Raw genomic sequence first — 26351 nt, 5'->3', positions numbered from 1 at the left:
TTATTATAATTAATAATAATAATAATAATAATAATAATAATAATAATAATTTCTTTATTTCTTAGCAGTTATTACAAAATATTACAATACAAAATATCATATTACAGAATATCACATTACAGTTAAGAGCAGTTGTAAAGCGCATGGGGACACAACTAATCTGCTGGTGGTGGAAGAGCAGAGGGGCGAGAAGGGGTGTAGGAGATAGGAGGGAGCAGAAAGGTCGAGACAGCAATAGGCGAGTACAAGAGTTCAAAAATGGGTTTTGGATTTAAAAAAAAAAAAAACGTAATCAGACATTGATTCAGCACATAAACACAGCTGGGCAAATGTTGTCCTAATCTATCACAAAGTCTTAAACAAAAAGGATGACTATTATTCAAAGTATATTCTATGTGTAACAGAAACAACCCGTTCATATATTTTTCATAATATACTTCCATAATGTAGTATACAGAGATGCAGTTCACCAATGCATTGCCACGCTTGGAACTCCTATTGTAAATTCCTCAAGTGAAGAGCAACATTGATTTTTTTTAAATCACCTTAACTGAAAGCAATGATCACCGGAGTAGGTATCCAATGACTAATCACATCAGTGTATATTGGGGGGGGGGGAATCTTATTTATGAAATCCCTTCTATTTATGAATGTTTAATTTTGTTCCATTGATCTTAAGAGTCAAATACATTTTTGACCTGCTTAATGTTGTGAAATATTTTTAAGAAAAATAAAAAACTGAAATATCTTGCTTGCATAAGTATTCAACCCCTGTGCTGTGGAAGCTCCCAGTTTGCACCGATGAAAGAAATTGCCCTAATGAGGACACAATTACCTTACCATTGGCCTCCACCTGTGAACCATTAAAGTTGCTGTCACATTTTCTGGATAAAAACCCCACTGTTGATGGATCATTGGTAAGGATGTGAATCTGAAGGAAAATGAAGACCAAAGAGCATTCAAGTTAGAGATAAAGTAATATAAATGCATAGGTTAGGGAAAGGGTACAAAATAATATCCAAGTGTTTGGATATCCCAGGGAGCACAGTTGGATCAATAATCAAGAAGTGGAAGCTGCATCACACCACCCAGGCACTGCCAAGAACAGGCCGTCCCTCAAAACTCAGCACTCAAACAAGGAGACTTGTGAGAGAAGCCACAGAGAGGCCAACAATCACTTTGAAGGAGCTACAGAGTTCAGTGGCTGGGAGTGGAGTAATGGTGCACTAGTCAATCATATCAAGAGCTCTGCATAACACTGGCCTGTATGGGAGGGTGGCAAGAAAGAAGCCGTTACTCAAAAAGTACCATCTGAAAGCACATCTGGAGTTTACCAGAAAGCATGAGAGTGACCCAGCAGCAATGTGGGAAAAGGTTTTGTGGTCAGATGAGACCAAGATAGAGCTTTTTGGCCAAAACTCAAAGCGCTATGTGTGGCGCAAACCTAACACTGCCCATGCCTCAAGACACACCATCCCTACAGTGAAGTATGGTGGTGGCAGCATCATGCTGTGGGGATGCTTCTCATCAGCAGGGACTGGGCATCTTGTTACAATTGAAGGAAGAATGGATGGAGCAAAATACAGGAAAATACTGCAAGAGAATCTGCTTCAGTCCGCTAAAAAACTGAAGCTTGGGAGGAAATTCACCTTTCAGCAGGACAATGATCCCAAGCACAAGGCCAAAGCAACATTGGAGTGGCTCAAGAACAAAAAGGTGAATGTCCTACAGTGGCCCAGTCAAAGTCCTGATCTCAATCTCATTGAGAATCTGTGGCACTATTTGAAAATTGCGGTCCACAAGCATCGTCCAACCAACCTGAACAACCTGGAGCAAATCTGCCAAGAAGAATGGGCCAAAATCACTCTGACACTGTGTGCAAAGCTGGTACATACTTACCCCAAAAGACTTAAAGCTGTTATTGCAGCGAAAGGTGGCTCTACCAAATATTAATGTGTGGGGGTTGAATACTTATGCAAGCAAGATATTTCAGTTTTTTATTTTTCTTAAAAATATTTCCCAACATAAAACCAATGTCACCTTACAACAATTGATTTTGAGTTTAAGTGTTTTAAAATAAAATATCGAACAGAACGAAATTTCAATGTACCATTTGTAATTCAGTAATATGAGAGAATTGGTCAGGGGTCTGAATACTTTTGCAAGGCACTGTATATATATATATATATATATATATATATATATATATATATATATATATAATATATATAATAGATCTTAGTTCTAAATCCAGTTCTAAATATTTAGGTCAAGATTTATGTTTTTTTTTATATACAGGGTATTCATAAAGCTCATCTTACTTATACTTAGGGTTCCGTATTTTCAGTTTTTATCTTTAGTTTATTTTACATATATTAAAATAGGGATAGAATTGATAAAAAAAAAAGTTTTTAATTGAAACATCGATAAAAATTGGTGGGAAAAAATCTCAGTATACACACTTTACATGTGGACCTAGATGTTTAGCAGTTCTGGTTTCTGATTAGGTTTAATGTCCCTGACATGTATGATAAAGCAGAAACAGTATCTACGGAAGGTATGAACATGACATCAGCACAAAACAAACCAGGTTTATTTGCCTTGAAATCATACAAATAAAATAAAATTGACAGAAATGGGTGGTGCAAGCCATCGCAGGACGCGTCAAAAATCACATTGGACATTTACATCAATGCATTCCATAGAAGTTTACCAACTAAAGCACAACCGTTTTCTGCCAAATATTTACAATTAAGACTGAAGGACAGACAGTACTATCGCACTAAGTCACCAATACATACTTCTCTGCAATAAACAGTGGCTGTCCAGCAAATCACAGCGCTCTGACAAACTCATTAACACAGTTATTCTGTGCTTTTTTTCTATTAAAGCGTGTGTAAAAGTTGAATAAATGGATTGCTTGTCTCTCAGTTCACTTTTTTGTTTTAGTTTAATGTGTCGCTTATTTTTCAGTATGTTCTTTTAATGTCAGCTTGAACATGTACCTCAATTAAGCAGTATTTGCAGCGCAGTGCATCCTCTGCCTCATTGCCCTCCTTCTGCTATTTTAGCTTTTTATATACTTCGAAACATTAGTTTTCGTTTGAATATACTGATTTACGTTTTCTCTCCATTCCTCATCCACTAAAAATATTATATTTTTGCGAATTTCAATTTAGTTTTTGATCAAGCTAGTAGTTACTACGCCCAGCAATTGCCACAATAATCAGATTTTGATTGGCCAACAAAATCAGGTGATAGTGTGTTTGTGAAGTGACAGAGAACCACAGTTGAATGTTATTTGATCCTCTGACGTCTAAACATCTGCTGTATCCTAGGATACAGTGTAGGACTGCTTATTACAATGTCGGAGTCAAAATAAAACAGCACTGTAATCAAATTATTGTGTATTTCCTAGAAAATAGTACTGGGATAATATTGTATAATAGACAAAAATTGGGTATAAATCAGTAAAAATCGACGTCCAGTTTTAAAAAAATCCCGTAATTTTTCAGTAAAATTCGGAATAAACCGGAAATGCGGAACACTACTTATATTATATTACTTGACCATCCCTAATCCTCTGAAATGATATATTTACAAAGTTAATAGCAGTACTTGCTGTTGGCATGCTGCTTGTCTTGTATTTTAGAATTCCCTTATTATATATAGAAAATATTCGCCTGTGGCAGGCTGGCGAGTGGATAGAGGCCCAGAGACAGACTGCAGTTCAAAAAAATAACTATTTTATTATAAATAAACACAAAATGAAAGGGCACAAGGGCCAAAAAAAGGGATTTAAACAAATAAAGCAAGACAAAAAACAAAAATAACAAACAATTTCCAGGCTGGGCAATGCCTTCACTGGATTCAAATTTCAAACATACAAACAAAACACCAACCTGCTTCCTCAGCTCCCTCTCTCCCAAATGAGAAGCAGAGGCCTCCTTTTATATCAGGTGGCTGGGCGCTGATTGATCGTTAATCAACCTAATCAACTAATCAACCCCAGCCACCTGAACATAATAAACCCAGGCAGGTAGGGGAAGTTAACCCCATCCCTGCCAATTTCTAAAGAGCAGAGCTTTGCTCTGCCACATCGCCATTAAAGAGATCATTAAAAAATAAACACACAAATAAATAAATAAATAAATAAATAAATTATTGGAGGGGGAGGGGAGAAACCTTCTCGTAAGTGAACGGTTTCCTCACTGGCTGTATAATGTAGATTTTTGTTCTTACTGGTCGTTGTAATGAGTTAATTGGGTACATCTGAAACAAACGTGTCTTTGTCAAAAAAAAACTTCCCAGACAGAATCATATTTTTACTAAACACTGAGATGGAAAAAATATTTGTTGCCTCTGGCTGCATTTCAGTGATGGTGAACTATTTGTAACTGCCTGATAACAAGACACAAAATGAATACTTTAACTTGCATTTATCTGCTCCCTGTTTTACTGTATTTAATCCTGCACTTAACCCAATCTGTAGAATTTTGTATTTCACTTGTATCTCCTATCTAACCCTGACGTAACTATCAACACTGTTAGCTGCTCTTGAACTGCCCTGATATCAAATCGTACTGTGTTTTATATTTGCTCTTATTAGGACTGACGTCATTGTATTTGGTATCTTGCTCTTAATTCTACTGTACATTATGATTGATTTGAATCAACATTGGTATTGTATATATTTCATGTGAATAGTCTTATTAAATGTAATAAATAGCCAATACATGTTGGTATTGAAATCATATTAACGCTGATAAGAAAGTATAATCAGATAGATGTTTCTGTCAAAGTGTATTGAGAAACTATATACTACAGCAACACACTTATTAGTATTCTTCTGCTTTGTGTTCTTTCTCACATTCTACAGCTTTCATTACTGCTGTATTTTAGACCAATTCTAATCAATTTAAAAAGACGGTTCCTAGAAGTAGTGCTACCAGGTTTTTGAAAGTGTTTGCGCATCTCATTGCAGTTTATGATGAGGTAAACTGTCATTCCAGTGATTAATATGAGGAGGTTGGTAGGGTTGCCACCTGTCCTACTTTCCTTGGAATTTTGTCAACTCCTGATAACAATGCAGATATCTGATGTGCATCAGAGTCGCTGTATCTTTGACGATGACCTTGCATAACATAATTAGCTGATGTCTCTGAAAATGTACAGCCCTATTAACTACAGTCTGACATAGGTACTGAACTTCATAGTCCTATAAAATCCACAGTTTATAGAAACATTAAACTTTACACGCTTACTGGTACATAAAAAAATGCTAGAATCAAAGTAATTCACTCAGCAAGAAAATACCCTACCCGACTCAATATTGTACTTTTTAGAGGAGAATGGGAGTTTACTTCAAGTAGGAAAACTTTTAGTTAAGGTTCAGTAAATCCAAATCATATTTTGCAAAGCTAAGACTGATGATGGCTGATCATTTTTCACTTGGTGGAAGCGTCACCATCACCATGCGATACCTTCCTATACAGTAATAAACATGCACAGTATACAAGAAATACAACGCTGTAGTCATTGAAACCAAGTCTCTGTATTGGCCTGTGAGGAGAAGCTTGTCACCAGAGCCTTGATATGGAACTAAAGCTTCATGCAGTTTTGGAGATTTTATACAGAGATTTTGAATATATGAATACATTTCTCATAGTGCTTCAGTATGATCGTAATATTTTCTGGAAACAGAATGTGCACACCACATACAAATTGCACCATCAAGCACGAGTGAAGGGTAATTAGAACACAGATTTGCAGCACTCTAGTGTTGCACGTGAGGAACGTATTAAACTGTTATAAATCAACAGGCTCAGTGTAATGTGAGCAAGTCAATGGAAACATGATCAGGCCCTTCAACTGGCAGGGGGATTTATAAGCAGTGACCCATCTGATAATAGAGAATGCGTTGGGGAAAACTGCCATTTGTCAATAGAGATACGGGCTGGCCAGCTTGTAAGTCAGTCAATGACACTTTGGAAGTTTGTTAAATCACTCTGTCATCTGCAGTAACCTATGAGGTAATGCCAGAAGAAAAAGACATGAAGAGATGTGTTCTCGCTTATTCCTCCACCAACATATAACAATACATATTTAAGCAACTGCATTCAGAGCACTAAATAAAAAATGATATTAAGAAGCTGTAATTTTGTGTTTACTATGTAACCCGTTAACACACATATATCAATGGCAAAATCGTTCCCTTTCAAAATTATTATTATTATTATTATTATTATTATTATTATTATTATTATTATTATTATATTGTTATTATTATTATTTAGTGCTTTGGATTTTTAAAGCTGTGTCTTGATTTTCAAATAAAAATACCAGGAGCACTGAATTATAGGGCATGCTTATCCATATAATTACATTCAAATAAATGGGTAATTCATTATGTTTCCTGCTATTGTGTGGAGAACAGCATTGTGTTACCTGATCTAATTAAATGACAACACACAATTTCCATGTAAGTACATACTTATTCCAACTGTTGTTACCATTTTGGGGTCATGGAACATTGCTAGTTATTACATAGTTGTTACACAGATATACCCTAAAGGGCAACCAAAATGTTTTTCATTTGAAATTATGGATAGCTTTATTTTAATTTTTAGTGATTGAGGAATTGTATCAATGTGAATCAAGAATAAAATGACCACATTACAATGTTTTATTTGGTCGTTTCTCCCTGAATCCCATCATCTATTTTTTTTTTTTTTTCTAAAGCAAGAAAGACTAACTTGATCTAACATAATGGTTTACATGGATATTCTATTCCTGGTGACAGCCATTGAAGTACTGAGGCATTGTTGTTTTGCAAATTAATCAAGGTATTCCTTTGCTTTATGAGAGACTATATAATTAAGATAATAACACAAATTGATTATATGTAGATACATTGGATTTGTTGTACAATACATGTTCTAATGCTTGAGGAAACATATTGATATAGAAGATTGACAAATAAATGAATTGAAATAATCAGACAATTTAGGCGCCTACTGTTACCAAAATTCATACCACAGCTGGAAAATAAGAAGTGGCTTTGTTTATCCTCTGTCGTCATTATCATTGTCACTGACTGTAAAATGTACTTATCTGTGCTAATTATCTACAATTTCAGAATAGTATACATGTAAATAAACTCTGACAATACAGTTAACTTATGTTTTTGTTTTTCTTTTTAATATTTGAAACAGGTAGAGCAAACATAGGAAATTGAATTGAACTTTAATTTTAAAGAGGCACAAAAAACAAAAGAGCAAAAAAAATATGTATACTTAAGCTTCACTTTGTCAAATTTAATTATCATCTGCATGTAAAGGGATGTCCTGATAAAATCAGGATCATCCCGATATTAGGGGCTTTGTCCCACGTCCTGATTAAGGTACTGTCGGGACGCCATTTGTCCCGATTTGAAAATTTTCATTTTCTCGTTAGGAAATTTCATATACGTGGCTGCTGTACTGTCTCACGGTGCAACAGCATACTGTACTGGTTTAGGGCATGATGTTTGAGTGTTTGCATTGCATTGCATCTATGCAGCTATCGAATCACGTTAACCTGCAGTCATATGATGCGGTATGCATCATGTGTTTTTTTCTGTTTTACTGGCAAACTGTCATGATGGCTGGTGTTGATGACGAACCAAAAAGCAAAAAAGACTGTGCAAGTACAGAAACAGTGGGGGAAAAAAAATTGATTCAATCATACGCTCAAGGTTAAATCATCCAAGGATCACGATTATAATTAGGATTTCACAAACATTTTGCGGACATGTTTAAACATTAAATACATCTAGTATTTCAGAGCACTATAAAATAAAAGCCTTAAAATAGTGGTACTTGCTTCCTTACTAAAACAGAGTGCTGTCATTCGTTAAAAGGCAAGCATGCAACATCCCCCAGCAGTTGCTGCTGACATTCTCCGTCTGGTATGGATTTGCCCATACATTGAGACTGCACGTCTGCATCCACTGAATTGTTTGGAAGTGTGAGGAAAGCTTTGCCAAATTATACAGATGTGGAAATCGATTAGAAACAGCCGCTAAAACTTGGCTACCCAAAGGTATCTGGCATTCTTTAAAAAGTCCATATATGAGCACGTTCGTTGTCATGTTATTTGTCCCATCCAGGAATGTATTTTATCAGTACCGAGTCAAAACAAAGAAAACTGTTCGGGTCTAAATTCTAACTGGTTCAAAAGTAAACAGCAGGTTGTATGAACTGAGGTAGCTGTGCTTGATTGTACCTGTAGTGCTGATTTAACTTGGGTACAACCAACACAGGAATACTTTTTTGTCTGTTTTAAATTACATTTCTCTAAGTTTTTGCCTAAGTGCAATGCACACTGGAAGGCGGAGGAATTTAAAAAAAGCCTATCTACAGAGAAAGATACGTAGTTTGCCGTAGTTCACAAGGTTTGTTTCTTCCCCTCACCAACTGAAAGTGTTCCGATTTTTCACAATTGCTATCTCGTCACCCAATCTGCATGGTTTAGCAATATAAATAAGGTACAACATGAATACCATTGATCACCCCCCACATCCAGGTTGTGATACTCCATTACAATCACATAAATACAATTCGTTATCAATTCGGTGTAGTAGTTGTTTCTGATTCCCATCATCCAGCATTTATACAGTATAATACCCAATGGCTGCATGGCTTTTAAATTTGCTTTTATTTTAAATGACAATGTTGCTAGTTACGAACTTTAGATTTTTATACCCTATTCAAATTGGTACGTTTTTAACATCAGTTTGGTAGGCTGTTTACCCGCCTTGGGTATTCAAAAGCACAAACCGAAACACTTTGTCACTTACTAGTGTTGTTGAACACATTAGTTTGATGGCACAACATTAATATTTCTCTATTCCACAGTTTCCATGGATTTCATCTTTTCTGATTCATGGCAGGAGTCAATTCATTACTAAATATTAATACAATATTCTTTGTATATTAATAAATATTTATAATATAATACATATGTTATTCAGTGCACTTTATATTCCACAAATAGTTAAGGTAACAATTAGCAATTTTGATATAATATTGATTTCAAAATGTATCCTAAAAATGTATCTAGAAAAAGCCTGTGCTTTTTTACAGTGCGCTTACCCAAATATTGCCATCTTGATGGTATGGTTTCCAGTTCCTTCCAGTGTCGCTATAGAGAAGTCTGTACTGGGTCACCCAATCAGAGCTGCTGTATCTACCTTGCGTTGCTATGGCAGTAACTTGCTTCCTGCTCCCAAGATCCACCTGCAGCCACTGATAATGGTCGCTGTCCAATGGAGACCAGCCACCGGCACCTAGATGGAAAAAATACAGTTATGGCTTCATGGTACTGCCAGTGTGTGCAAGTTGTATATTCTGGAATTGTATCTGGGGTTGATAACCTTGGTTCTTCCATTCCATTCCAAAACTTTGTGCTAACCATGTAAGTATTTTTTAAATAAGTCTTCTGCAGGGCCAATGAATTAATTAAGGCCATGTGATGGTTTGTACTGAAAGGGCCTAGGCTGTTAATCCCTGAACTAGAGGTTTAGATGTTTGTTTTAAGATGGATTTATACGGGGGCTCCTGAATGGCGCATTTGGTAAAGGCGGGGGGGGGGCTTAGGTCAGCCAGAGTGTCCTCGGCACACCGCACACCAGCGACCCCTGTAGTCTGGGCGGGAGCCTGTGGGATTGCCTGTAAGCTGCCTAGAGCTGCATGGTCCTCCGACGCTGTAACTCTGGTGGCTGCACGGTGAGTCTGCAGTGTGAAAAAAGCGGTCAGCTATAAGCACACGCTTCAGAGGACAGTGTATTTTTGTCTTCGCCGATCCCGAGTCAGCGCGGTGTTGGTAGAGGTGAGCTGAAAAATATTGGGATATGCCAAATTGGGAGAAAATAATAAAATAATTGGCGATTACTAAATAAAAAAAAAAAAAAAAGACTGATCTACACTGGAAGCAAGCGATGCGAGCAAATAATTTAGATGTGACTGGAATGTATGGGTGCAAATAAAAATGTGTTCTATGTCTCCCACCAGTGGTGAGTGACTAGAGTGAAACTGACCAATCAGAAGCGTAAAGTTCCCAACCCACTCATAAAACCACATCCAAGATCAGCTTCAGTCCTATTTCCAAGCACAGCCCCAGGGTCTGTCCAAATCCCTACCCGAACCCCATTTCCAGGATAAGCCCCACCTGAAACAGCTTTAATGCAGTATGGACTGTTGGGACTGTGGAAGAGGGTGCACAAGAAGAGGAGATTATGTAAATACAGTAATTGTTTGTGTACTGTTTTGTGGGTGCGGGGGGTGTACTGTGTTGTATTACTATGAGTGTGATTGTGTGTTTTACCTCTTCCCCCTGTCAGCGGGACCTGTCTTGTGGGTGTATGGCAACTTCGCCAGCCTTTTCAATCTCCAGGGTCACGTGACAGTTTCTGATCAAATATTCGCTTTTGATATAGATACAAAATTTACTCGCAGCGCACTCGTCGCTCAGCCAGTTTGCATCGCCCGCTTCCTGTGTAGATCCACCTTTAGGTGTTTCATGTCCCCTTTTTATTAATTACAAGTCTGCTACTCCGTATAGAGGCCGGCTACAATTTAGTATTTAAATCATTTAGGGTTTTCTTTGTTGCCCTGTTGTGTATTGCACAGGATGTTCTTTCATGCATTTAACATAATCTTGGTTTCTTTTAGTAACAGCTCTTCAGATTACCACACCAGTAACTTATTTGACACTACAAAGATCTCAAAGTTAATAACACATCCTTCAGTGATCAAATCAGAACTTACAGCAAGCTGTGTGCAATGTAGTGATTAGGACATGGTGTGCTGTCAATGAGATCTGAACAGATAGCATCTTGAAAGGTTATTAAAGCAGACTTGTTTACTCTCTTTTAACATGATGGCTGAGTTAAACAGTTTACCTAACATTAGGTTTACTTTGTGTGATTTTCTATGACAGATTTTCTTTTCAAGAAGATGTACACTTTAAGTTACGCAAACATGCATCCTAATCGTATTACTGTACCTTCAGCGCCAAAGGAGTTGCACTGCTAATGCAATTGTCTTGTATGGCATTACAAAGGAGTAATTGTAGCTCACCAGCATCTTCCTGATATGAGCCATTGGTTACACAATGCAATAATCCTTAGTGTGGACTGACCCCTCATTTCTCTTTGATACTACTATCTGATACTAATAATTAGATATAAATAGAGCTTGAACTTTTTGGTTTCCATTTTCCAAATCTCTTCCTCCCTTTAAATGTTAATTAATAGTTGTTAAGCTGTATCTGCATCCTAATAAAGAGAAAAGTACTAATTAAAGACTGGGTTTAAGATCATTTTTTCCTTTGGTACAAATCAAGGAGATTCAAAAGGATGGGCTTGCTATCAGTGTACACTTCATACTGGGTATTTTATGCCGAAAAGAAATTCTGTCAGACAACTCTGTTAAATGAGTGAAAGCACAACAAAAATCTAGGCGACTGTAGAATGAAATGCAATTAGGATCAGCAATGAGCAATTTGTGAGGTGCGAGCTAGGGCGGAGAAAGCAATTTAGAATCTTGATAATAGGTTTGAGGTGCTTGTGCAACTTGAGATTGAAAGAGTGACTCGTAATCGAGCTGTTTAAGATTTGTGCTTGAGAGGTATGGATAGGAAAGGAGGCCGCCGACTGTGGGGGCCTTGACTGATGATGATTAGGGCTCGGCCCCAGGCCGGTTAGTCGCAACCTCGTGGACCCGAAAACACACGATAGGTGCCCTCGGGTGAGGAAGCTGGTTCTAGGTGCGATTAAGAACCTGAAAGGAAAGGATAGAATGGACTCCCTGACTAGTCTGGTGCTGCCCTCTGATGAGGTGAGGCACAGGCCTCCAAAACCGGGCATGGAGAAGCACCCGCAGGGAACCTAGAGGGAAGTACAAGAGAAACAGTTAGTTTAGGACTCAAGCTCTGGAAGTGTATAGTGGGCTATATCCTGAGTATAGGTTGAAAGCAGAATAACCTCTCGATTGAGGTAAGATAAAGTGCATGAGCTGCGAAAGAACAGAGTGCACTGTCTTCGATGAAGCTGATCACTTTTCAAGGAAAGTAGAAGGATAATGAAGTGAGAATCGTGGAACAATTCTTCAAAGCCTTCAGTCCTCGGTATAGGATGCACAACAGGGCCATTCCATCCACTCTGTTGATGCCTTCATTGAAAAGGGCTTTATGCAGCTTGGAGATCAGCCAGTCTTTGTAGAACAGACGCTGCTGGGCTCGAGAACGCTGGCGGGGATGCTTGGAGTGATGTGGTTGTTGAACAGCAGCTACCGAAGGGCAAGCTGCTGGAACTGGATCCTGATGAGCAGAAGGGCCTGCAATCGGGACAGGTAGGAAATGAAATAAAGATGCCATCGGAGTCGGATGACAAAGAAAGTTCAGCCATAGCTAAAGGGTTGTACATCTGCTTACAATCAAAGAAAATTGAGAACACTAGGGAGCAAGAGAGTAAAAAAATAGGAAATAGGTGTTAATTAATAGGAACAAAAGTTCGCAGAGCCAAGCTCTTAGCCTTGCTTTTACAATATCAGCTCACCGTGTTTGTTTAGTGTTAGTCCATTTATTTTGGTTACCGGCGCCGTGTCCTGTGTTTTTGTTTGTCTTACAACCGTTTATTTTCTGATGTTTATTTTCCGTTCATTTATTAAATGCTGAGGAAGACCATTCGCTCAGCTCCACCAAACTCCACCCCTCTGTTGTTTATTTCCTGGTTCCTGTTTCTGGTCTGACGTCCCCCACTCTGGCCATCTTTGTGACAATAATTAACAGCTTTTCCAGAGTTTAATTAAGAAACAGAATCAGCTCAAAATAAGTTTAAATGTGATCAAAAATAAAACCTGAAAACTTCAAGCCCTAGATATAAACGTCCCCCACTCTGGCCATCTTTGTGACAATAATTAACAGCTTTTCCAGAGTTTAATTAGGAAACAGAATCAGCTCAAAATAAGTTTAAATGTGATCAAAAATAAAACCTGAAAACTTCAAGCCCTAAATATAAACTATCTGATCCAAAGAAATTTCAGATGTCTGTAACACATTACTATTAGGGTCTTCCATACAGTATATCACATGTAGATACTGTCCTTATAAAAGTTTACAACAGTATTTTTGTTTATACTATGCAATTACCCTGGTTTGTTATGTTTATTATCATGCTTTACCATACCTTGCTATTCTTTACAATGCTTACTTATGCTTGATCGTGCTTTCAATATGCTTTATTACAGTTTGCTATGCTTTTACAATGGTAAACTTTTATAAGGGTGTGCGATAGGTAAGGGGTTATCCTATGACAGAAGAACAGAGGAACAGAAGTGGCATTGACACGTAACTCAGAGACCCAGATTTATTTATGTTTTGTCGTATTCTACTACTGCTCTTAATTATAACTATTTTCTGTATCTTGTAGTTGATTTTACTCTTAAAGGTATTCATATCCACACTTTCTGTAATTGCTGTTACTTTAAATCGTTCTTATCCATTTGTCTTACTACATGCTCTTAATGGAACTTACTCTTACAAGCACATGTCTTTACTATAGGGTTAACTGCTCTTAGTTGAATTTGCTCTTAAATGTAATTATTTACTGTATTCTTTATTTTGCTCTTTGAATTAGATCATAATTTCTACTGATTTTACTGTACTTTATAACTGCTTATATTTGTAAAGTGATACTTTGTAACAACTGTAAGTCACCCTGGATAAGGGCATCTCTAAGAAATAAATGAACAATAATAAAAATATTATTATTAATAATAAATAATAATAATAATTAATAAATAAATAAATAAGCACAAAGGAAACCGTATGACGCTACCAGGAATGGTAGGTTACGGGTGAAGATACAACTAGTGTACAAAAAATTTGATCTTAAAAGCATGCATAGCGTAAACTAGCTTTTTAAGATCAATTTGAATTATGAACACTGCAGGAAAGTAGTTATGTATGACGGCTAATAAGACCCTACCCCACCCACAAAATCTAGAGGAACACCTGTACATGACAGCAGCAGGGCAATGTGAAAAGGACAACAGCTTCTTTGGTGAGGAAGGCAAAATCTCATTTGAAATCTGTCTTCTAATCTCAAACCTGCCACCCGAACAGATGTTAGAGAGAAATATACAAAACAGAGGATGGTCAATAGATATAAAAAACCTTGTCCAGTGTGCCACATGGGAGAAGTAAAGGGGACAGAGGAGTATTTAACATGATGCTGTCCTACTGTATAATACATTTCAGTCAGCTGTTCTAGAATAATGTAGGATGCTGAAATTGGTTCACCTTTATGAAATTTTTTGACCTGTGCTGGTAGCAGGTGTAAAGCAGGTCCAGCAAAACTCAGATTTCCCTCAAATAAGATCACAACAGTACTGGACTTCTTACATGTAACTACTGGGAGCTGTGTTCTGTTGATATTTAAGGATACATCAAATTACCCATCTATAGAAAGGTAGATTTTTCTTCCTTTGTCTTTCTCACACTTTAAATGTGCAATATTGGATAAAGGATACAGGCATTTGCCAAATAAAAATAAACAGTACTACTATGACTACAAATACTAGATGCTGATGCTAGTAATAATAATAATAATAATAATAATAATAATAATAATAATAATAATAATAATAATAATAATAATAATAATATAATAATAATAATAATAATAATATACTGTAACTGTATATTGGAACTACAACCCTAAGGGGATCCAAGCGACACAGTCAGTTTGGATTTAATTTTCATCACCACACTGAGATGCACACATTTCCATATTATTTCTTAACACTGGTTGAAATAAGTAAGTCTCAGTTTCAACTGTGAAGAGAAGACTTCGAGCTGCAGGTTTGACAGGTCGAGTGACAGTAAGAAAGCCATTGCTAAGATGGCAAAATAAGAAAAAGAGGCTTGCCTGGGCCATGAAGCACCGCCAGTAGACTACTGAAGACTGGAAGAAGGTCTTATGGACCAATGAATCAAAATTTGAAATCTTCGGTTTATCACGCAGGGTTTTTGTACGCCATCGAGTAGGTGAAAGGATGGTTCCTCGGTGTGTGACACCAACTGTCAAACATGGAGGAGGAAGCGTGATGGTCTGGGGCTCTTTTGCTGGATCCAGAGTCGACGACTTGCACAGAGTGAGTGGCACCCTGAACCAAAACAGCTACCACAGCATCTTGCAGCGCCATGCAATACCCTCTGGTATATGCCTAGTTGGTCAAGGGTTCATTCTACAGCAAGATAATGACCCAAAACATACCTCCAGGCTATGTCAGAACTACCTTAGAAGAAAAGAACAAGACGGTAGGCTTCAAATCATGGAATGGCCAGCACAGTCTCCACACTTAAACCCCATTGAGCTGGTTTGGGATGAACTGGACAGAAGGGTGAAAGCAAAGCAACCTACAAGTGCAACACATTTGTGGGAACTTCTGCAACAGTGTTGGGAAGAACTTTCCGAACAACATTTGATTTCCATTGTAGAAAGAATGCCACAAGTGTGTTCGGCTTTTATATCTGCAAAAGGTGGCCACTTTGAGGAGTAAAAAATTTAGATTAAATTTTGTTAAACAAAACGATTCCATGATTTCTTTTTTATCTCCAATTGTTTGTTTGTTCTATGCTTTAATTTTAGAGTACACTGAGACATTAAACTGCGTAAATTTCAATAAAAACTGGAAAAATGGAGGTGTTCTAAAACTTTTGACCGGTAATGTGTGTGTGTGTGTGTGTGTGTGGTGTGTGTGTGTGTGTGTGTGTGTGTGTGTGTGTGTATATATATATACTGTATATATATATCATTGTCACTAACCTTTTTAACATACTGATAGCTCTACTTTTGAACTGAATCCATTGTGTTTGTTTTATTCAGGCAGTGTCTTTTTTATGCTTTTGTTCAGGTTTAAAAGCCACAAAACACTACTGCAAGCCTGACACAAATTAAAAAATGCATTTATCACTCCCAGCAATGATGAGATCATTTCAATCAGAAATGGCTTTGTATCAAGAGCAGATAGATATTTTTTGGCCCCAGGGACAACTTCGCAAAGCATATCACTCTATTAACTGATGACTCATGTGACCTTCAAGATGAATCCATTTTAATTAGCATTTTATCTGAGGTGTTACTGACTTTACTTGGGAGACAGAACTTCAAGATACAGAACCTAGTAAAGTGCTCGGTGAATAAATCAGAATGGTTAGCTTTGGAACTACAACTGATTTTCATAAACCCTTATTATGGAATCTGGAATTCGAAGCATCAAATATGTTGTGTCATCAATCCTCTTTCAATAACTAAGGTTACTGTATGTGGTAAAATATGCAAAACTAGAACCAAAGAACTAAGTTATACTGTATATATCAGGTTCTCTCAAAATGATTTGTTTTTTTCATTTTTTAACATTAATATCATTTTTTTCTCCTTTAAAAAAAATAGGAGTTAAAGAATAAAGGAAACACTTTGAAAATATGGCCCTGTGACTTTTGTTAAGTTAAATTACAATTTCACAAACAATATCTCAATTAACTAATGGACATGAATTACAGCTTAACTGCAATAATTACCTGTCATTACAGTTTGTTTGTATGACCCGAACGTGAAAATGAAAACACTAAATAGTCAGTATTAGATATTTAACAATATTTAAAACAAGGCTTGAATTAGATTTTAACCTCTGTAGCCTGTCTAATTTCCTTTCCCCTTTACCAAGTTATTACAGTTTGAAATTCAAACTTCTGTATTGCTGTCAAGTAATATTTCTCAGAGGATAATACAATATGTTATTAAAACATCCAACATGCAAGAGTAAACAGTATTTATTTGTATTTTTTATAAACACTATTTTAGTTTAAATGAGCTTAAAAAAAAAAAAAAAAAAACAGTCATCTACAAAACATTCTTTACAAACATTTTATTAATATAGCCCATTTTAAAACTGTCTAAAACCTGTACATTGAAAAACAAAAACGTGCCACTAAACCACGGACTAGTTCATTTTAATCACTGTGTAAAGTGAGTATGAAATGTTTCATTAAATCAATTCAATTGTTTAATGGCTAGGGACAGCGATTCAATCCTGAGAGCATCTTAACAACACGGATTTAAATTATATTGCTTGAAAATGTATGAGAACCCAAACCAGGAGTCTCCAATATTGTACACTTATTTTCCTTTAACTTGTGTTATTTTTTGTTGTTGTTTAATTGTAAAAAAAATTAAAAAAATACAATAAAAGCTAAAGCTACCCCAAGACCTCCATCCTATAATTACCAAATATAGCAATGATTTACATACAAACTCACAAACCCCACACACTTCCATTATTAAAATGTTCTAAAACACAGTTTGAATAACCAACAACTCTTATTTTTTACACTGTTTAACATTCTTTTTAGACAAGTTACTGTCTAATTATGTAGAGGGTAACACGTCTCACCTCACGACATTGTACTGTCAGCTGATATATTAAAATAGGTTTTGAATTTGTCGATCAGATCCATTTTTCCCCGTTCCCTCTCTGCTAAAATTTGCAATCTTGCTGTGTGTGTCGAGTCAATATTCACACCGTATTCAGTGTGAATGAACCTTTACACGGTAAGCAAGGAATGCAACTGCACTCAGCCCTAAGTCCATCTGTTTTTTTTTTTTTTTCCTTGAGCCCACTTTAATGACTACACGTAATATATATATATACATGCCTTATAGAAGTATTAAGACCCCTGACCAATTCTCTCATATTACTGAATTACAAATGGTACATTGAAATTTCGTTCTGTTCGATATTTTATTTTAAAACACTTAAACTCAAAATCAATTATTGTAAGGTGACATTGGTTTTATGTTGGGAAATATTTTTAAGAAAAATAAAAAACTGAAATATCTTGCTTGCATAAGTATTCAACCCCCACACATTAATATTTGGTAGAGCCACCTTTCGCTGCAATAACAGCTTTAAGTCTTTTGAGGTAAGTATGTACCAGCTTTGCACACAGTGTTAGAGTGATTTTGGCCCATTCTTCTTGGCAGATTTGCTCCAGGTTGTTCAGGTTGGTTGGATGATTTGTGGACCGCAATTTTCAAATAGTGCCACAGATTCTCAATGGGATTGAGATCAGGACTTTGACTGGGCCACTGTAGGACATTCACCTTTTTGTTCTTGAGCCACTCCAATGTTGCTTTGGCCTTGTGCTTGGGATCATTGTCCTGCTGAAAGGTGAATTTCCTCCCAAGCTTCAGTTTTTTAGTGGACTGAAGCAGATTCTTCTTGCAGTATTTTCCTGTATTTTGCTCCATCCATTCTTCCTTCAGTTGTAACAAGATGCCCAGTCCCTGCTGATGAGAAGCATCCCCACAGCATGATGCTGCCACCACCATACTTCACTGTAGGGATGGTGTGTCTTGAGGCATGGGCAGTGTTAGGTTTGCTCCACACTTAGCGTTTTGAATTTTGGCCAAAAAGTTCTATCTTGGTCTCATGTGACCACAAAGCCTTTTCCCACATTGCAGCTGGGTCTCTCTCATGCTTTCTGGCAAACTCCAGATGTGCTTTCAGATGGTACTTTTTGAGTAATGGCTTCTTTCTTGCCATCCCATACAGGCCAGTGTTATGCAAGCTCTTGATATGGTTGACTGGTGCACCATTACTCCACTCCCAGCCACTGAACATCTGTAACTCCTTCAAAGTGATTGTTGGCCCCTCTGTGGCTTCTCTCACAAGTCTCCTTCTTGTTTGAGCGCTGAGTTTTGAGGGACGGCCTTTTCTTGGCAGTGCCTGGGTGGTGTGATGCAGCTTCCACTTCCTGATTATTGAAAGATTTAGAAGTGAGTAGTTTTTCGAGAATTAATTACAGTATAATCCGAAAAACTACTCACTTCTTCTTTTGTAGTCATTTTTGTATTACTTTATACTTTTGGAAATAGTGATATTTTGAAATATCACTGTCCTGGTCACAAAAGCAAAGTTTCTGGGGAATAATAGCCATTTTCTATACTTTTGAGGCATAAGCAATTAGGAAATAACACTTACTACCCAGGAACAAAAAAAAAAATAATAATTTGTTACACAGTGTTATGAATCAATATAAAACTGAAATACTATGCTTATGATAACATTAAATCAGCTAAAGTGGAAAGAGGCATGCCTGAGAGTGTGTTAATAACAAGGGGCTCCTCTTACACAATACGTTTTTCTACATTTTTAATTTTTTTTTTTTATGGAGACTTAGTATAAATCATATCTTTTTTGAAGATATACCTGTGTTTACTATTTATTATAATAAATACATATTCCTGTCAAACAGGATTGTGTTCTTGTAGGCCTAGTTAGTTCAAGAGGTTATATTTTAGCAACTACAATTACACTGCAATAAATATGTTGCGTTTTCAAATCAAATTTTGCAATGAAACTCAGTTCAGCTGTATTTATTCATTTTGATTTTAAAGAAGCTTTTTTTGTACGGTACAGATTACTGTATGAGATTCCATCAACTTTTTGAAGATGTCACACTCCTAGTTTTTGTACAAACAGAATTTATACACATATTATTGCTTCGTATGTATTTGAATGAATTGTGTTTGTGTTTGCAAACTGGTGGAATACAACAAATACAAAGCTATTTTTTCCACCATTGAACAATTAATTGTATTTGAATTTGATTGCATAGTGCTGTCCTTCTATACCATTTCCCATTCAGATAATTGTCCATGAGATACACTGCTATTGCTAACCACATTGCATCTGAAAGGAACTTGATAGGCCCAAGAAAGGTTTTAAAAATATACACTGAGCAAAATAACCAGAGCTTGGTGGCGTTCCATTGCCTTCTATACTCTATTGGGTGCTGAAAAGGAAATGCATGATGTCCCCTTTCACAACCAAAAGTAAAATAGCATGAACTGTGACAATTTACAATGGCTATAATACTTTGCAGGACGACACGTTTATATTTCAAGCTAAATAAAAATGTATTTTTTTTTTTTTTTTGCAAAAAGCAAACACCCCCAAACCCGAGCACATGTTTTGTACACTTTCAGTAAATGTTGATACATTAGGATGGCCTGAATCTGTTAAAGACACAGATCCTTGGTATGTTTACCCAATTTACTATAGTATTGATATTTGATGTCACACTGACATGCTCACTGACAGAAAGTGTTCAATTTTTCTTAATTAGGTTTTAAATTAGATAAATTAAACATACCACTGTAATTCAGGTAAAACTGATTTGAACGTGATACCAACAGATATAATTGCGTCATCTGGTTGTGACTGGGGTCACTTTACAAATGAGCTACTAAAATCCAACTGTTCTGGTATTTAAATTATACAAGGAACAAATAAAGACTTACAGTATTGATACCCCCTCCCCTATTTGATAAATCTCTAGTAACTATTTTAGCAAATACTAATAAACTGCAAGAAATATGTTGCATTTTCTAATCCAATTTTGCAATGAAACGAAGAAGTATAGCATGACAGGCAGGATTTTCCAGTTCAGGTGTATTTATTTCTTTTTAGTTTAAAGAAGCTTTAGTGGGAAAAAAAGCAAAGTCATGCTTTTCTTCTGACTCTAACAAGGACATTAAAACCAGTGGCCATTAACTGCAGAACAACCCTTAGCACTAAGATTGATTTAACCATATGTGAAGGTATGGGACTTTTTATAGATGAACATCCGTGAAATTGAAGTTTGTGAGATGCTGCGAAAAATAAGTGTTTATTCAACTGTTATAATGAGAATGAATGCACTGAAATGCATGGCTTTTTAAAAATCTCATTCCAATCACAGCTTTCACAGGAGATCTGAAGTGAATCCGAGGTCAGAATGATTTACGGGTTTGTTATTCGAGATGAGTTGAACATTTGTTTTGCAGAGGAATATCAGGTTTTACTGCGGCATTGACGGCTCTGAAAGATGAATTGGCTCTTACCTCCTCTTCTGTTTAGTTTTGCGTACCCCGCAGCATAGCTGCCAGCCAACATAGAAGAACTTGTAAAGGAGTTGTGGGAAAGCGGTGTGGACAATTGTTCATCACATTTCTCTGAAAAAAAAAAACAAGAAAATACAGCTAATGAGATGCTAGAAGTACAAAGAAACGAGTATCCACATTGACATACATAATACAGTCACTATACTTTAAAATAAAATACTATTTGGTTCTGGCTACAAAGAAAATGTGTTTGTATAAGCAAATTCTAAGCATCTTAGTCCATGTTTGATAACATTTTCCAAGCAAACAGTGCAGGCATTTTAGAAAATTCTGTTTGCTGAAACCTGTTCAGGTTAAATCCCATCTTGATATATGTGTGCCTGCACTGGTGAGTGCTGTAGTGCGGGTGGATTGCCACCTAAAGAAACGCTCTCAATGTAACCCTATTTAAAGGCCACGACTGATAATCCATGTTTGTATCGAGTCGCACCAACAATATAACCTAATTAAAAAATGAACTTAAACAGACGTCAACTTAGATAAATCTATCTGCATAATAAATGCTTATTGGATTTAGGTGTTAGTGGATAAAATCATCATGTATTTTCTTGTATTCATCTCAGGTGCAGATCCGGGGGGGGGGGCAAGTCCCCTCCACTCTTTACAATGGGGGGGTCAGTATATGTATTTGTCGTCCCCATTCCCCGCACACTTTCACAACCCCTTAACAATCTTTTTAAATGGTTTTATGATTCAGAATACTTTTAAAAAATATGGGTAACTTAGGACTAGAATGCACCAGATCTCCACCCCTCCTTATTTTACACTATGAGCTAGTCCTGTGAGCGTGACACGCATCATTGCTTGCATGCATGTCATTGCTTAAGTTGATGTGTACGATAATGGTTTTGATTTTGGACATGGACAGTCAATTTTTTTTTAGGAAGCCATCTGCAAAAAGAATAAATAATGTAGAGTGGAAGAACTAGATCAATTAAATGAATGAAATGGCCACACGTGTGGCCCTAAACAGCCCTGAGTCCCACCAGACCCAACAACACACCTACATGCCAGAAACCATAAATTAAAGTGCGTAGATAAAGAACTAATCCAAAATACATTCACTGACTATAATATCAGCAATGTTACCATTTCAATTGCATAACAAAATATAATGTTCAGCTCCTACCATTAATGTGACTTTTGGATGACCATTTTTTCCACCTGCTTTTGAAGTCATGCGTACCTCAGCAGACAGATTTTTATCAGTCAGTCTGATGCTAATTTTTAGCTTATTTATTCCACTGCACTCATCACTTTTTGAAGCATCTGGTGTGTTTGACTCTCCGACACCATTGCCACCTACTCTACCATACACAAATGTATCCGTTTTAAACTCTCTGCTATCGCTAACTCAAACCTTCACTTCCCAATTTCACTGCAGTAAAAGTTTAATTTAACAACAACCATCTCTTAGCAACAGACCTTTCGGCAACCCATCCCGCGGCAGTCGTTCTCACGGTGAGACTTGACTATTAAAACGTGTACAGTTTTAAGGATAACCAGTGTTTTTCTAAAAATTCAATATCTTCAGACACTATTTTAATTCTTTCTTTACATGAAAATTTTAATGTGGTCGTACAATTATTAACCGTTGTTTTACTGGATACCTCTGCAGTGGTAGTTGGTGTTATCTGACTGAGACATGACTCTATTCATATGTCTAAAGACTGTATTATACCAAGGCTGTTTTTACCATAGCACGCCAGAAGGTATATCATTCGTTTACCATGGTAACCAATAGGTTTGACATTTTTTTTATGATCTCTGTGGGTTCAATGCCACTTATAGATGGTGAACCTGGACTTGCCATTGTATACACTTTATATATTTTTAAATCTTTTAACTAGCAAATGCTTACGAAATTGGAGTACATCTTATAAGCATTTTTACAAAAAATACTCCTTTTGCCATGCAAATGCCCACTGGGCTGCAACAAGAAAAAAAAGAAAAAAAAGATGCCGAAGCAGCATTTTGAAAAATGCCCACATGACACTAAAAGAAAGCCCTTTTTAAATTAAATATATTGGGGATGTGGGATGAGCAAAGCATGTCAGTTAAATGGTAAAGAACTAATTTGCATATATGAGGCATTTTTAATAAGCCCTTCCGCCAGGGGTGTAGTGCTATATTTAGAAGTGAGGGGTTGCTATTATCTAATCATCCGTTTCCCCACACACTCAACAGAACCGTAGTTTATCACCCTGCAGTAGTTACATAATTTTAACTTGCAAGATGCAATGGTGAATGTATAATGGGTTCCAACTCCAACTTTAGTTATATTAAGAAATGTACAGTAATATCACACTGTTTGAGAGGGGCTATGAAGTGAAACATCACTTCACTTATACAATTATACACGACCTTCGTACAACTTATTAACTTAAACATAAAAAATAAGGATTAAATCTTGAAATAATTATTATTAATCCTATGTGTAACACTACCCCCCAAAATCATCTCGTGTCACTGTCACTTAAGAGCGAACAAGACTGATGTTTATAAACAAAAGTGCATCTGTTTGCAAAAAAATAGTTTTGTAAGGTCACAGGAACCCTTTATTTGTTTGTTGGCGATTCAACATTTGTATGTTTTTTTACAAATCGGAATTTAGCTTATATGAACTAAAACTATAATTTCTTATATTTTGGTCTAAAAATAACATTTCCAATTACTACATCTAATTGTAAAGTCGTGTGACAACCTCAGCACAGCGTTGATACATGTTCCCTTCACCACTGCTGTATTCAATAAGTAGAAGAGTTCCCCATCTCTCAAGGGGTTTCTTAAGCTCTGTATATCCAAAGGTTTATATTATATATATATATATATATATATATATATATATATATATATATATATATATATATAGTCATTTACATATTTATTTATATATATTAATAATCGTTAAATGTGTTAATAAATACATTAATAATAAGTTATATACTAATAAAACTGCTAAATATTCTACACGTGAAGTACGGAAGTGGTGTGCTCCCTGCCCAAGAAGTGAGGGGTCGATGCACCCTGCCGACCCCGCAGCACCCCTGCCTACTGCTGAACCAGCATTGAAGGCAGTATAAGTTTATCATCAGAGCTTTCAATCAGAAACACTGTCTTGATATTAAGGAACATAGTCAATTTATGCAGATAATTATGCTTCACTGACTTGAAAGGAAGGCCACAATTTAAATGAGCTTTTCATCTAAAGTCTTCTATTTTTCCATTGCTATGTTCAGCAAAGACTCTTTACGTACAGGCTACCTTTATTCCCAAAAGTAAGTCGGTTTTATCTTATCCTGGCTGAGCTACTGCGTCCTCATCCTGATATTGTACTGAAAGATATCTTCTCTAGCCACTGCATCATTACTAGCAACTCCTTAAACTGCCAGTCGCATTCCTGAAGGAATATATCATGGCTTTACTATTATGCACAGATTCTTTAGAGGTTTTCTTCTGGAAACAATACCACATGAGATAGTGATATTTAGAATAATTCATTTCAAACAGCTTGGTGATCAGCCACGTGAGATATTAAACCTTTTAATTCAAAAGTCAAAGCCCAAATGTTTTCTTTTGGTCTGATCATTTTGTTTCCCAGCCTTACTTTGAACTAATTTATCTTTTTAACCTGTGTTACACGTAACAGGTCCATCTGAACAGGACATGAAATAACACAAGTGAACTTGCGTTGTATCAAAAAATCTTGGCTTCACACAAAGTGAAAATAAACCCTGTAATACCAAAGATCAACAGCAAAACGATAATGAGCAGTTTTAAAATTTAAAATTATATTTGGAACATATAAAACCTTTCCTTAGAATTAAACATTCTGTACTAAACTATAGCCATTTAACATTGTGTGTTATGGCGTACTTAGAAAATGATGCAACAAAGATATTCAAAGTGAATTGGCTGCAAGGGGGACTGGGGTTTCCATTTCAACCATAGGCCGAGTATTGCATGATGAAGCTCTCAATGGCCGCAGGCAAAGGAAAAAAACAATCTTAGGAAAATGTCACAAGGACAATCGCTTAAAGTTTGCAAAATGGCATTTGGATGATATAGTTCTGGTCAAAGGTTTTGTGGAGTGATGAAACAAAAATCGATCAATTTGGCAACATTGATAGTCGTTACTTTTGGAGAAAGTCTGGTGAGGTGTACAAAGAAAAGAACACCATACCTACTGTCAAGCATGGAGGTGGCAATATCCTTCTATGGGGCTGTTTTTCCTCTAATGGCACAGGACATTTAGTTCCAATACATGGCCACATCGATTCTGTAGCATACCAAAAGATATTGGCCAATCATCTAAAACCCTCTGCTACAAAACTTGGTTTAATGCGCAACTGGACATTCCAACACAACAACGATCCAAAGCGCACATCAAAATCTGGACTGGAACAATTTTGCATTGAAGAATGGTCAGAAATCTCTAAAGAATCATGCAAAAAGCTCACTGACAAATATCCTATTGTTTAAAAGAGGTTATTATTGCTAAAGGTGCCTCAACTAGCTATTAAATTCATTTTCCTTGGCATGGAACCTTACGTATTATACTTTGTCCCCAGATGATATATATAATACTATATATTAGATATCTATATATATATAGTATAATATATATATATATATATATATATATATATATATATATATATATTTACAATAGTTACAATGTATTATTTGTAAAGGCAGTTAAGAAATGTATACTTGAAAATTAATATACAACTCCCACACATTATTCTTTGTTTCAAGCACAAGTATTTCTTAACTTTATTTTATTATGGACTGAGCACCAATGTGATTGATTTCACTGTGTACATGAGACCCTACGTGCAGTGACTCAGAATGGTTCCCTTGTTCCCCATCCTGATGTGGGCCGTGAACGTAAATTACTAGTAAAATCTCTTTTAGCAGTAGTTTACATTCAGTCACTGATTGATCAGTCACTAATAAGATAAAAATTAAGGTTACAAATACCTTTGCACGAAGCAAACAAGAAAACACTGTGTTTTATCTCTTAATGCTTTAAAACTCCCCAATTCCTTTTACTCTAAGAGATCCTTTCTTTACTACAGTATTTCCTGCAGCCAGTGATTGTGAACCTAAGCTGTCAGTGTAAGCTCTTTATCAGTAGCATCACATCCAGGTTTCTTGTCTCAGCCTGGAGTGAAACCGTTTATCCCATTACAAAGGAAAGTGCCATGTGCTAAACAGAATCCAAAAAAGAAAAAGAAAAAATCACCATAATGAATTTGAATCCCAGGCCCCCCAGAAAGGCAATGACTGGAGCTCA

At 36.3% G+C, this 26351-nt stretch overlaps 1 protein-coding gene across 1 annotated transcript in view; it reads right to left on the bottom strand.

Annotated features, from left to right (window-relative positions):
• Window positions 1–26351, bottom strand: part of cntnap2a (contactin associated protein 2a) — a 471866-nt gene that overhangs the window by 268910 nt on the left and 176605 nt on the right. The window contains exons 2-3 of the mRNA XM_041244554.1: window positions 20993–21103; window positions 9135–9328 (exon numbers count right to left, since the gene is read on the bottom strand). Coding sequence (XP_041100488.1) covers window positions 9135–9328; window positions 20993–21103 — 305 coding nt within the window. The remainder of the gene's footprint in view (window positions 1–9134; window positions 9329–20992; window positions 21104–26351) is intronic.

Source organism: Polyodon spathula, chromosome 3 (assembly GCF_017654505.1).
Source record: "Polyodon spathula isolate WHYD16114869_AA chromosome 3, ASM1765450v1, whole genome shotgun sequence".
NCBI classification, from domain to species: Eukaryota; Metazoa; Chordata; class Actinopteri; order Acipenseriformes; family Polyodontidae; genus Polyodon; species Polyodon spathula.
The sequence above is the reverse complement of the archived record's forward strand: the minus strand, read 5'-3'. Positions and strand labels throughout refer to the sequence as shown.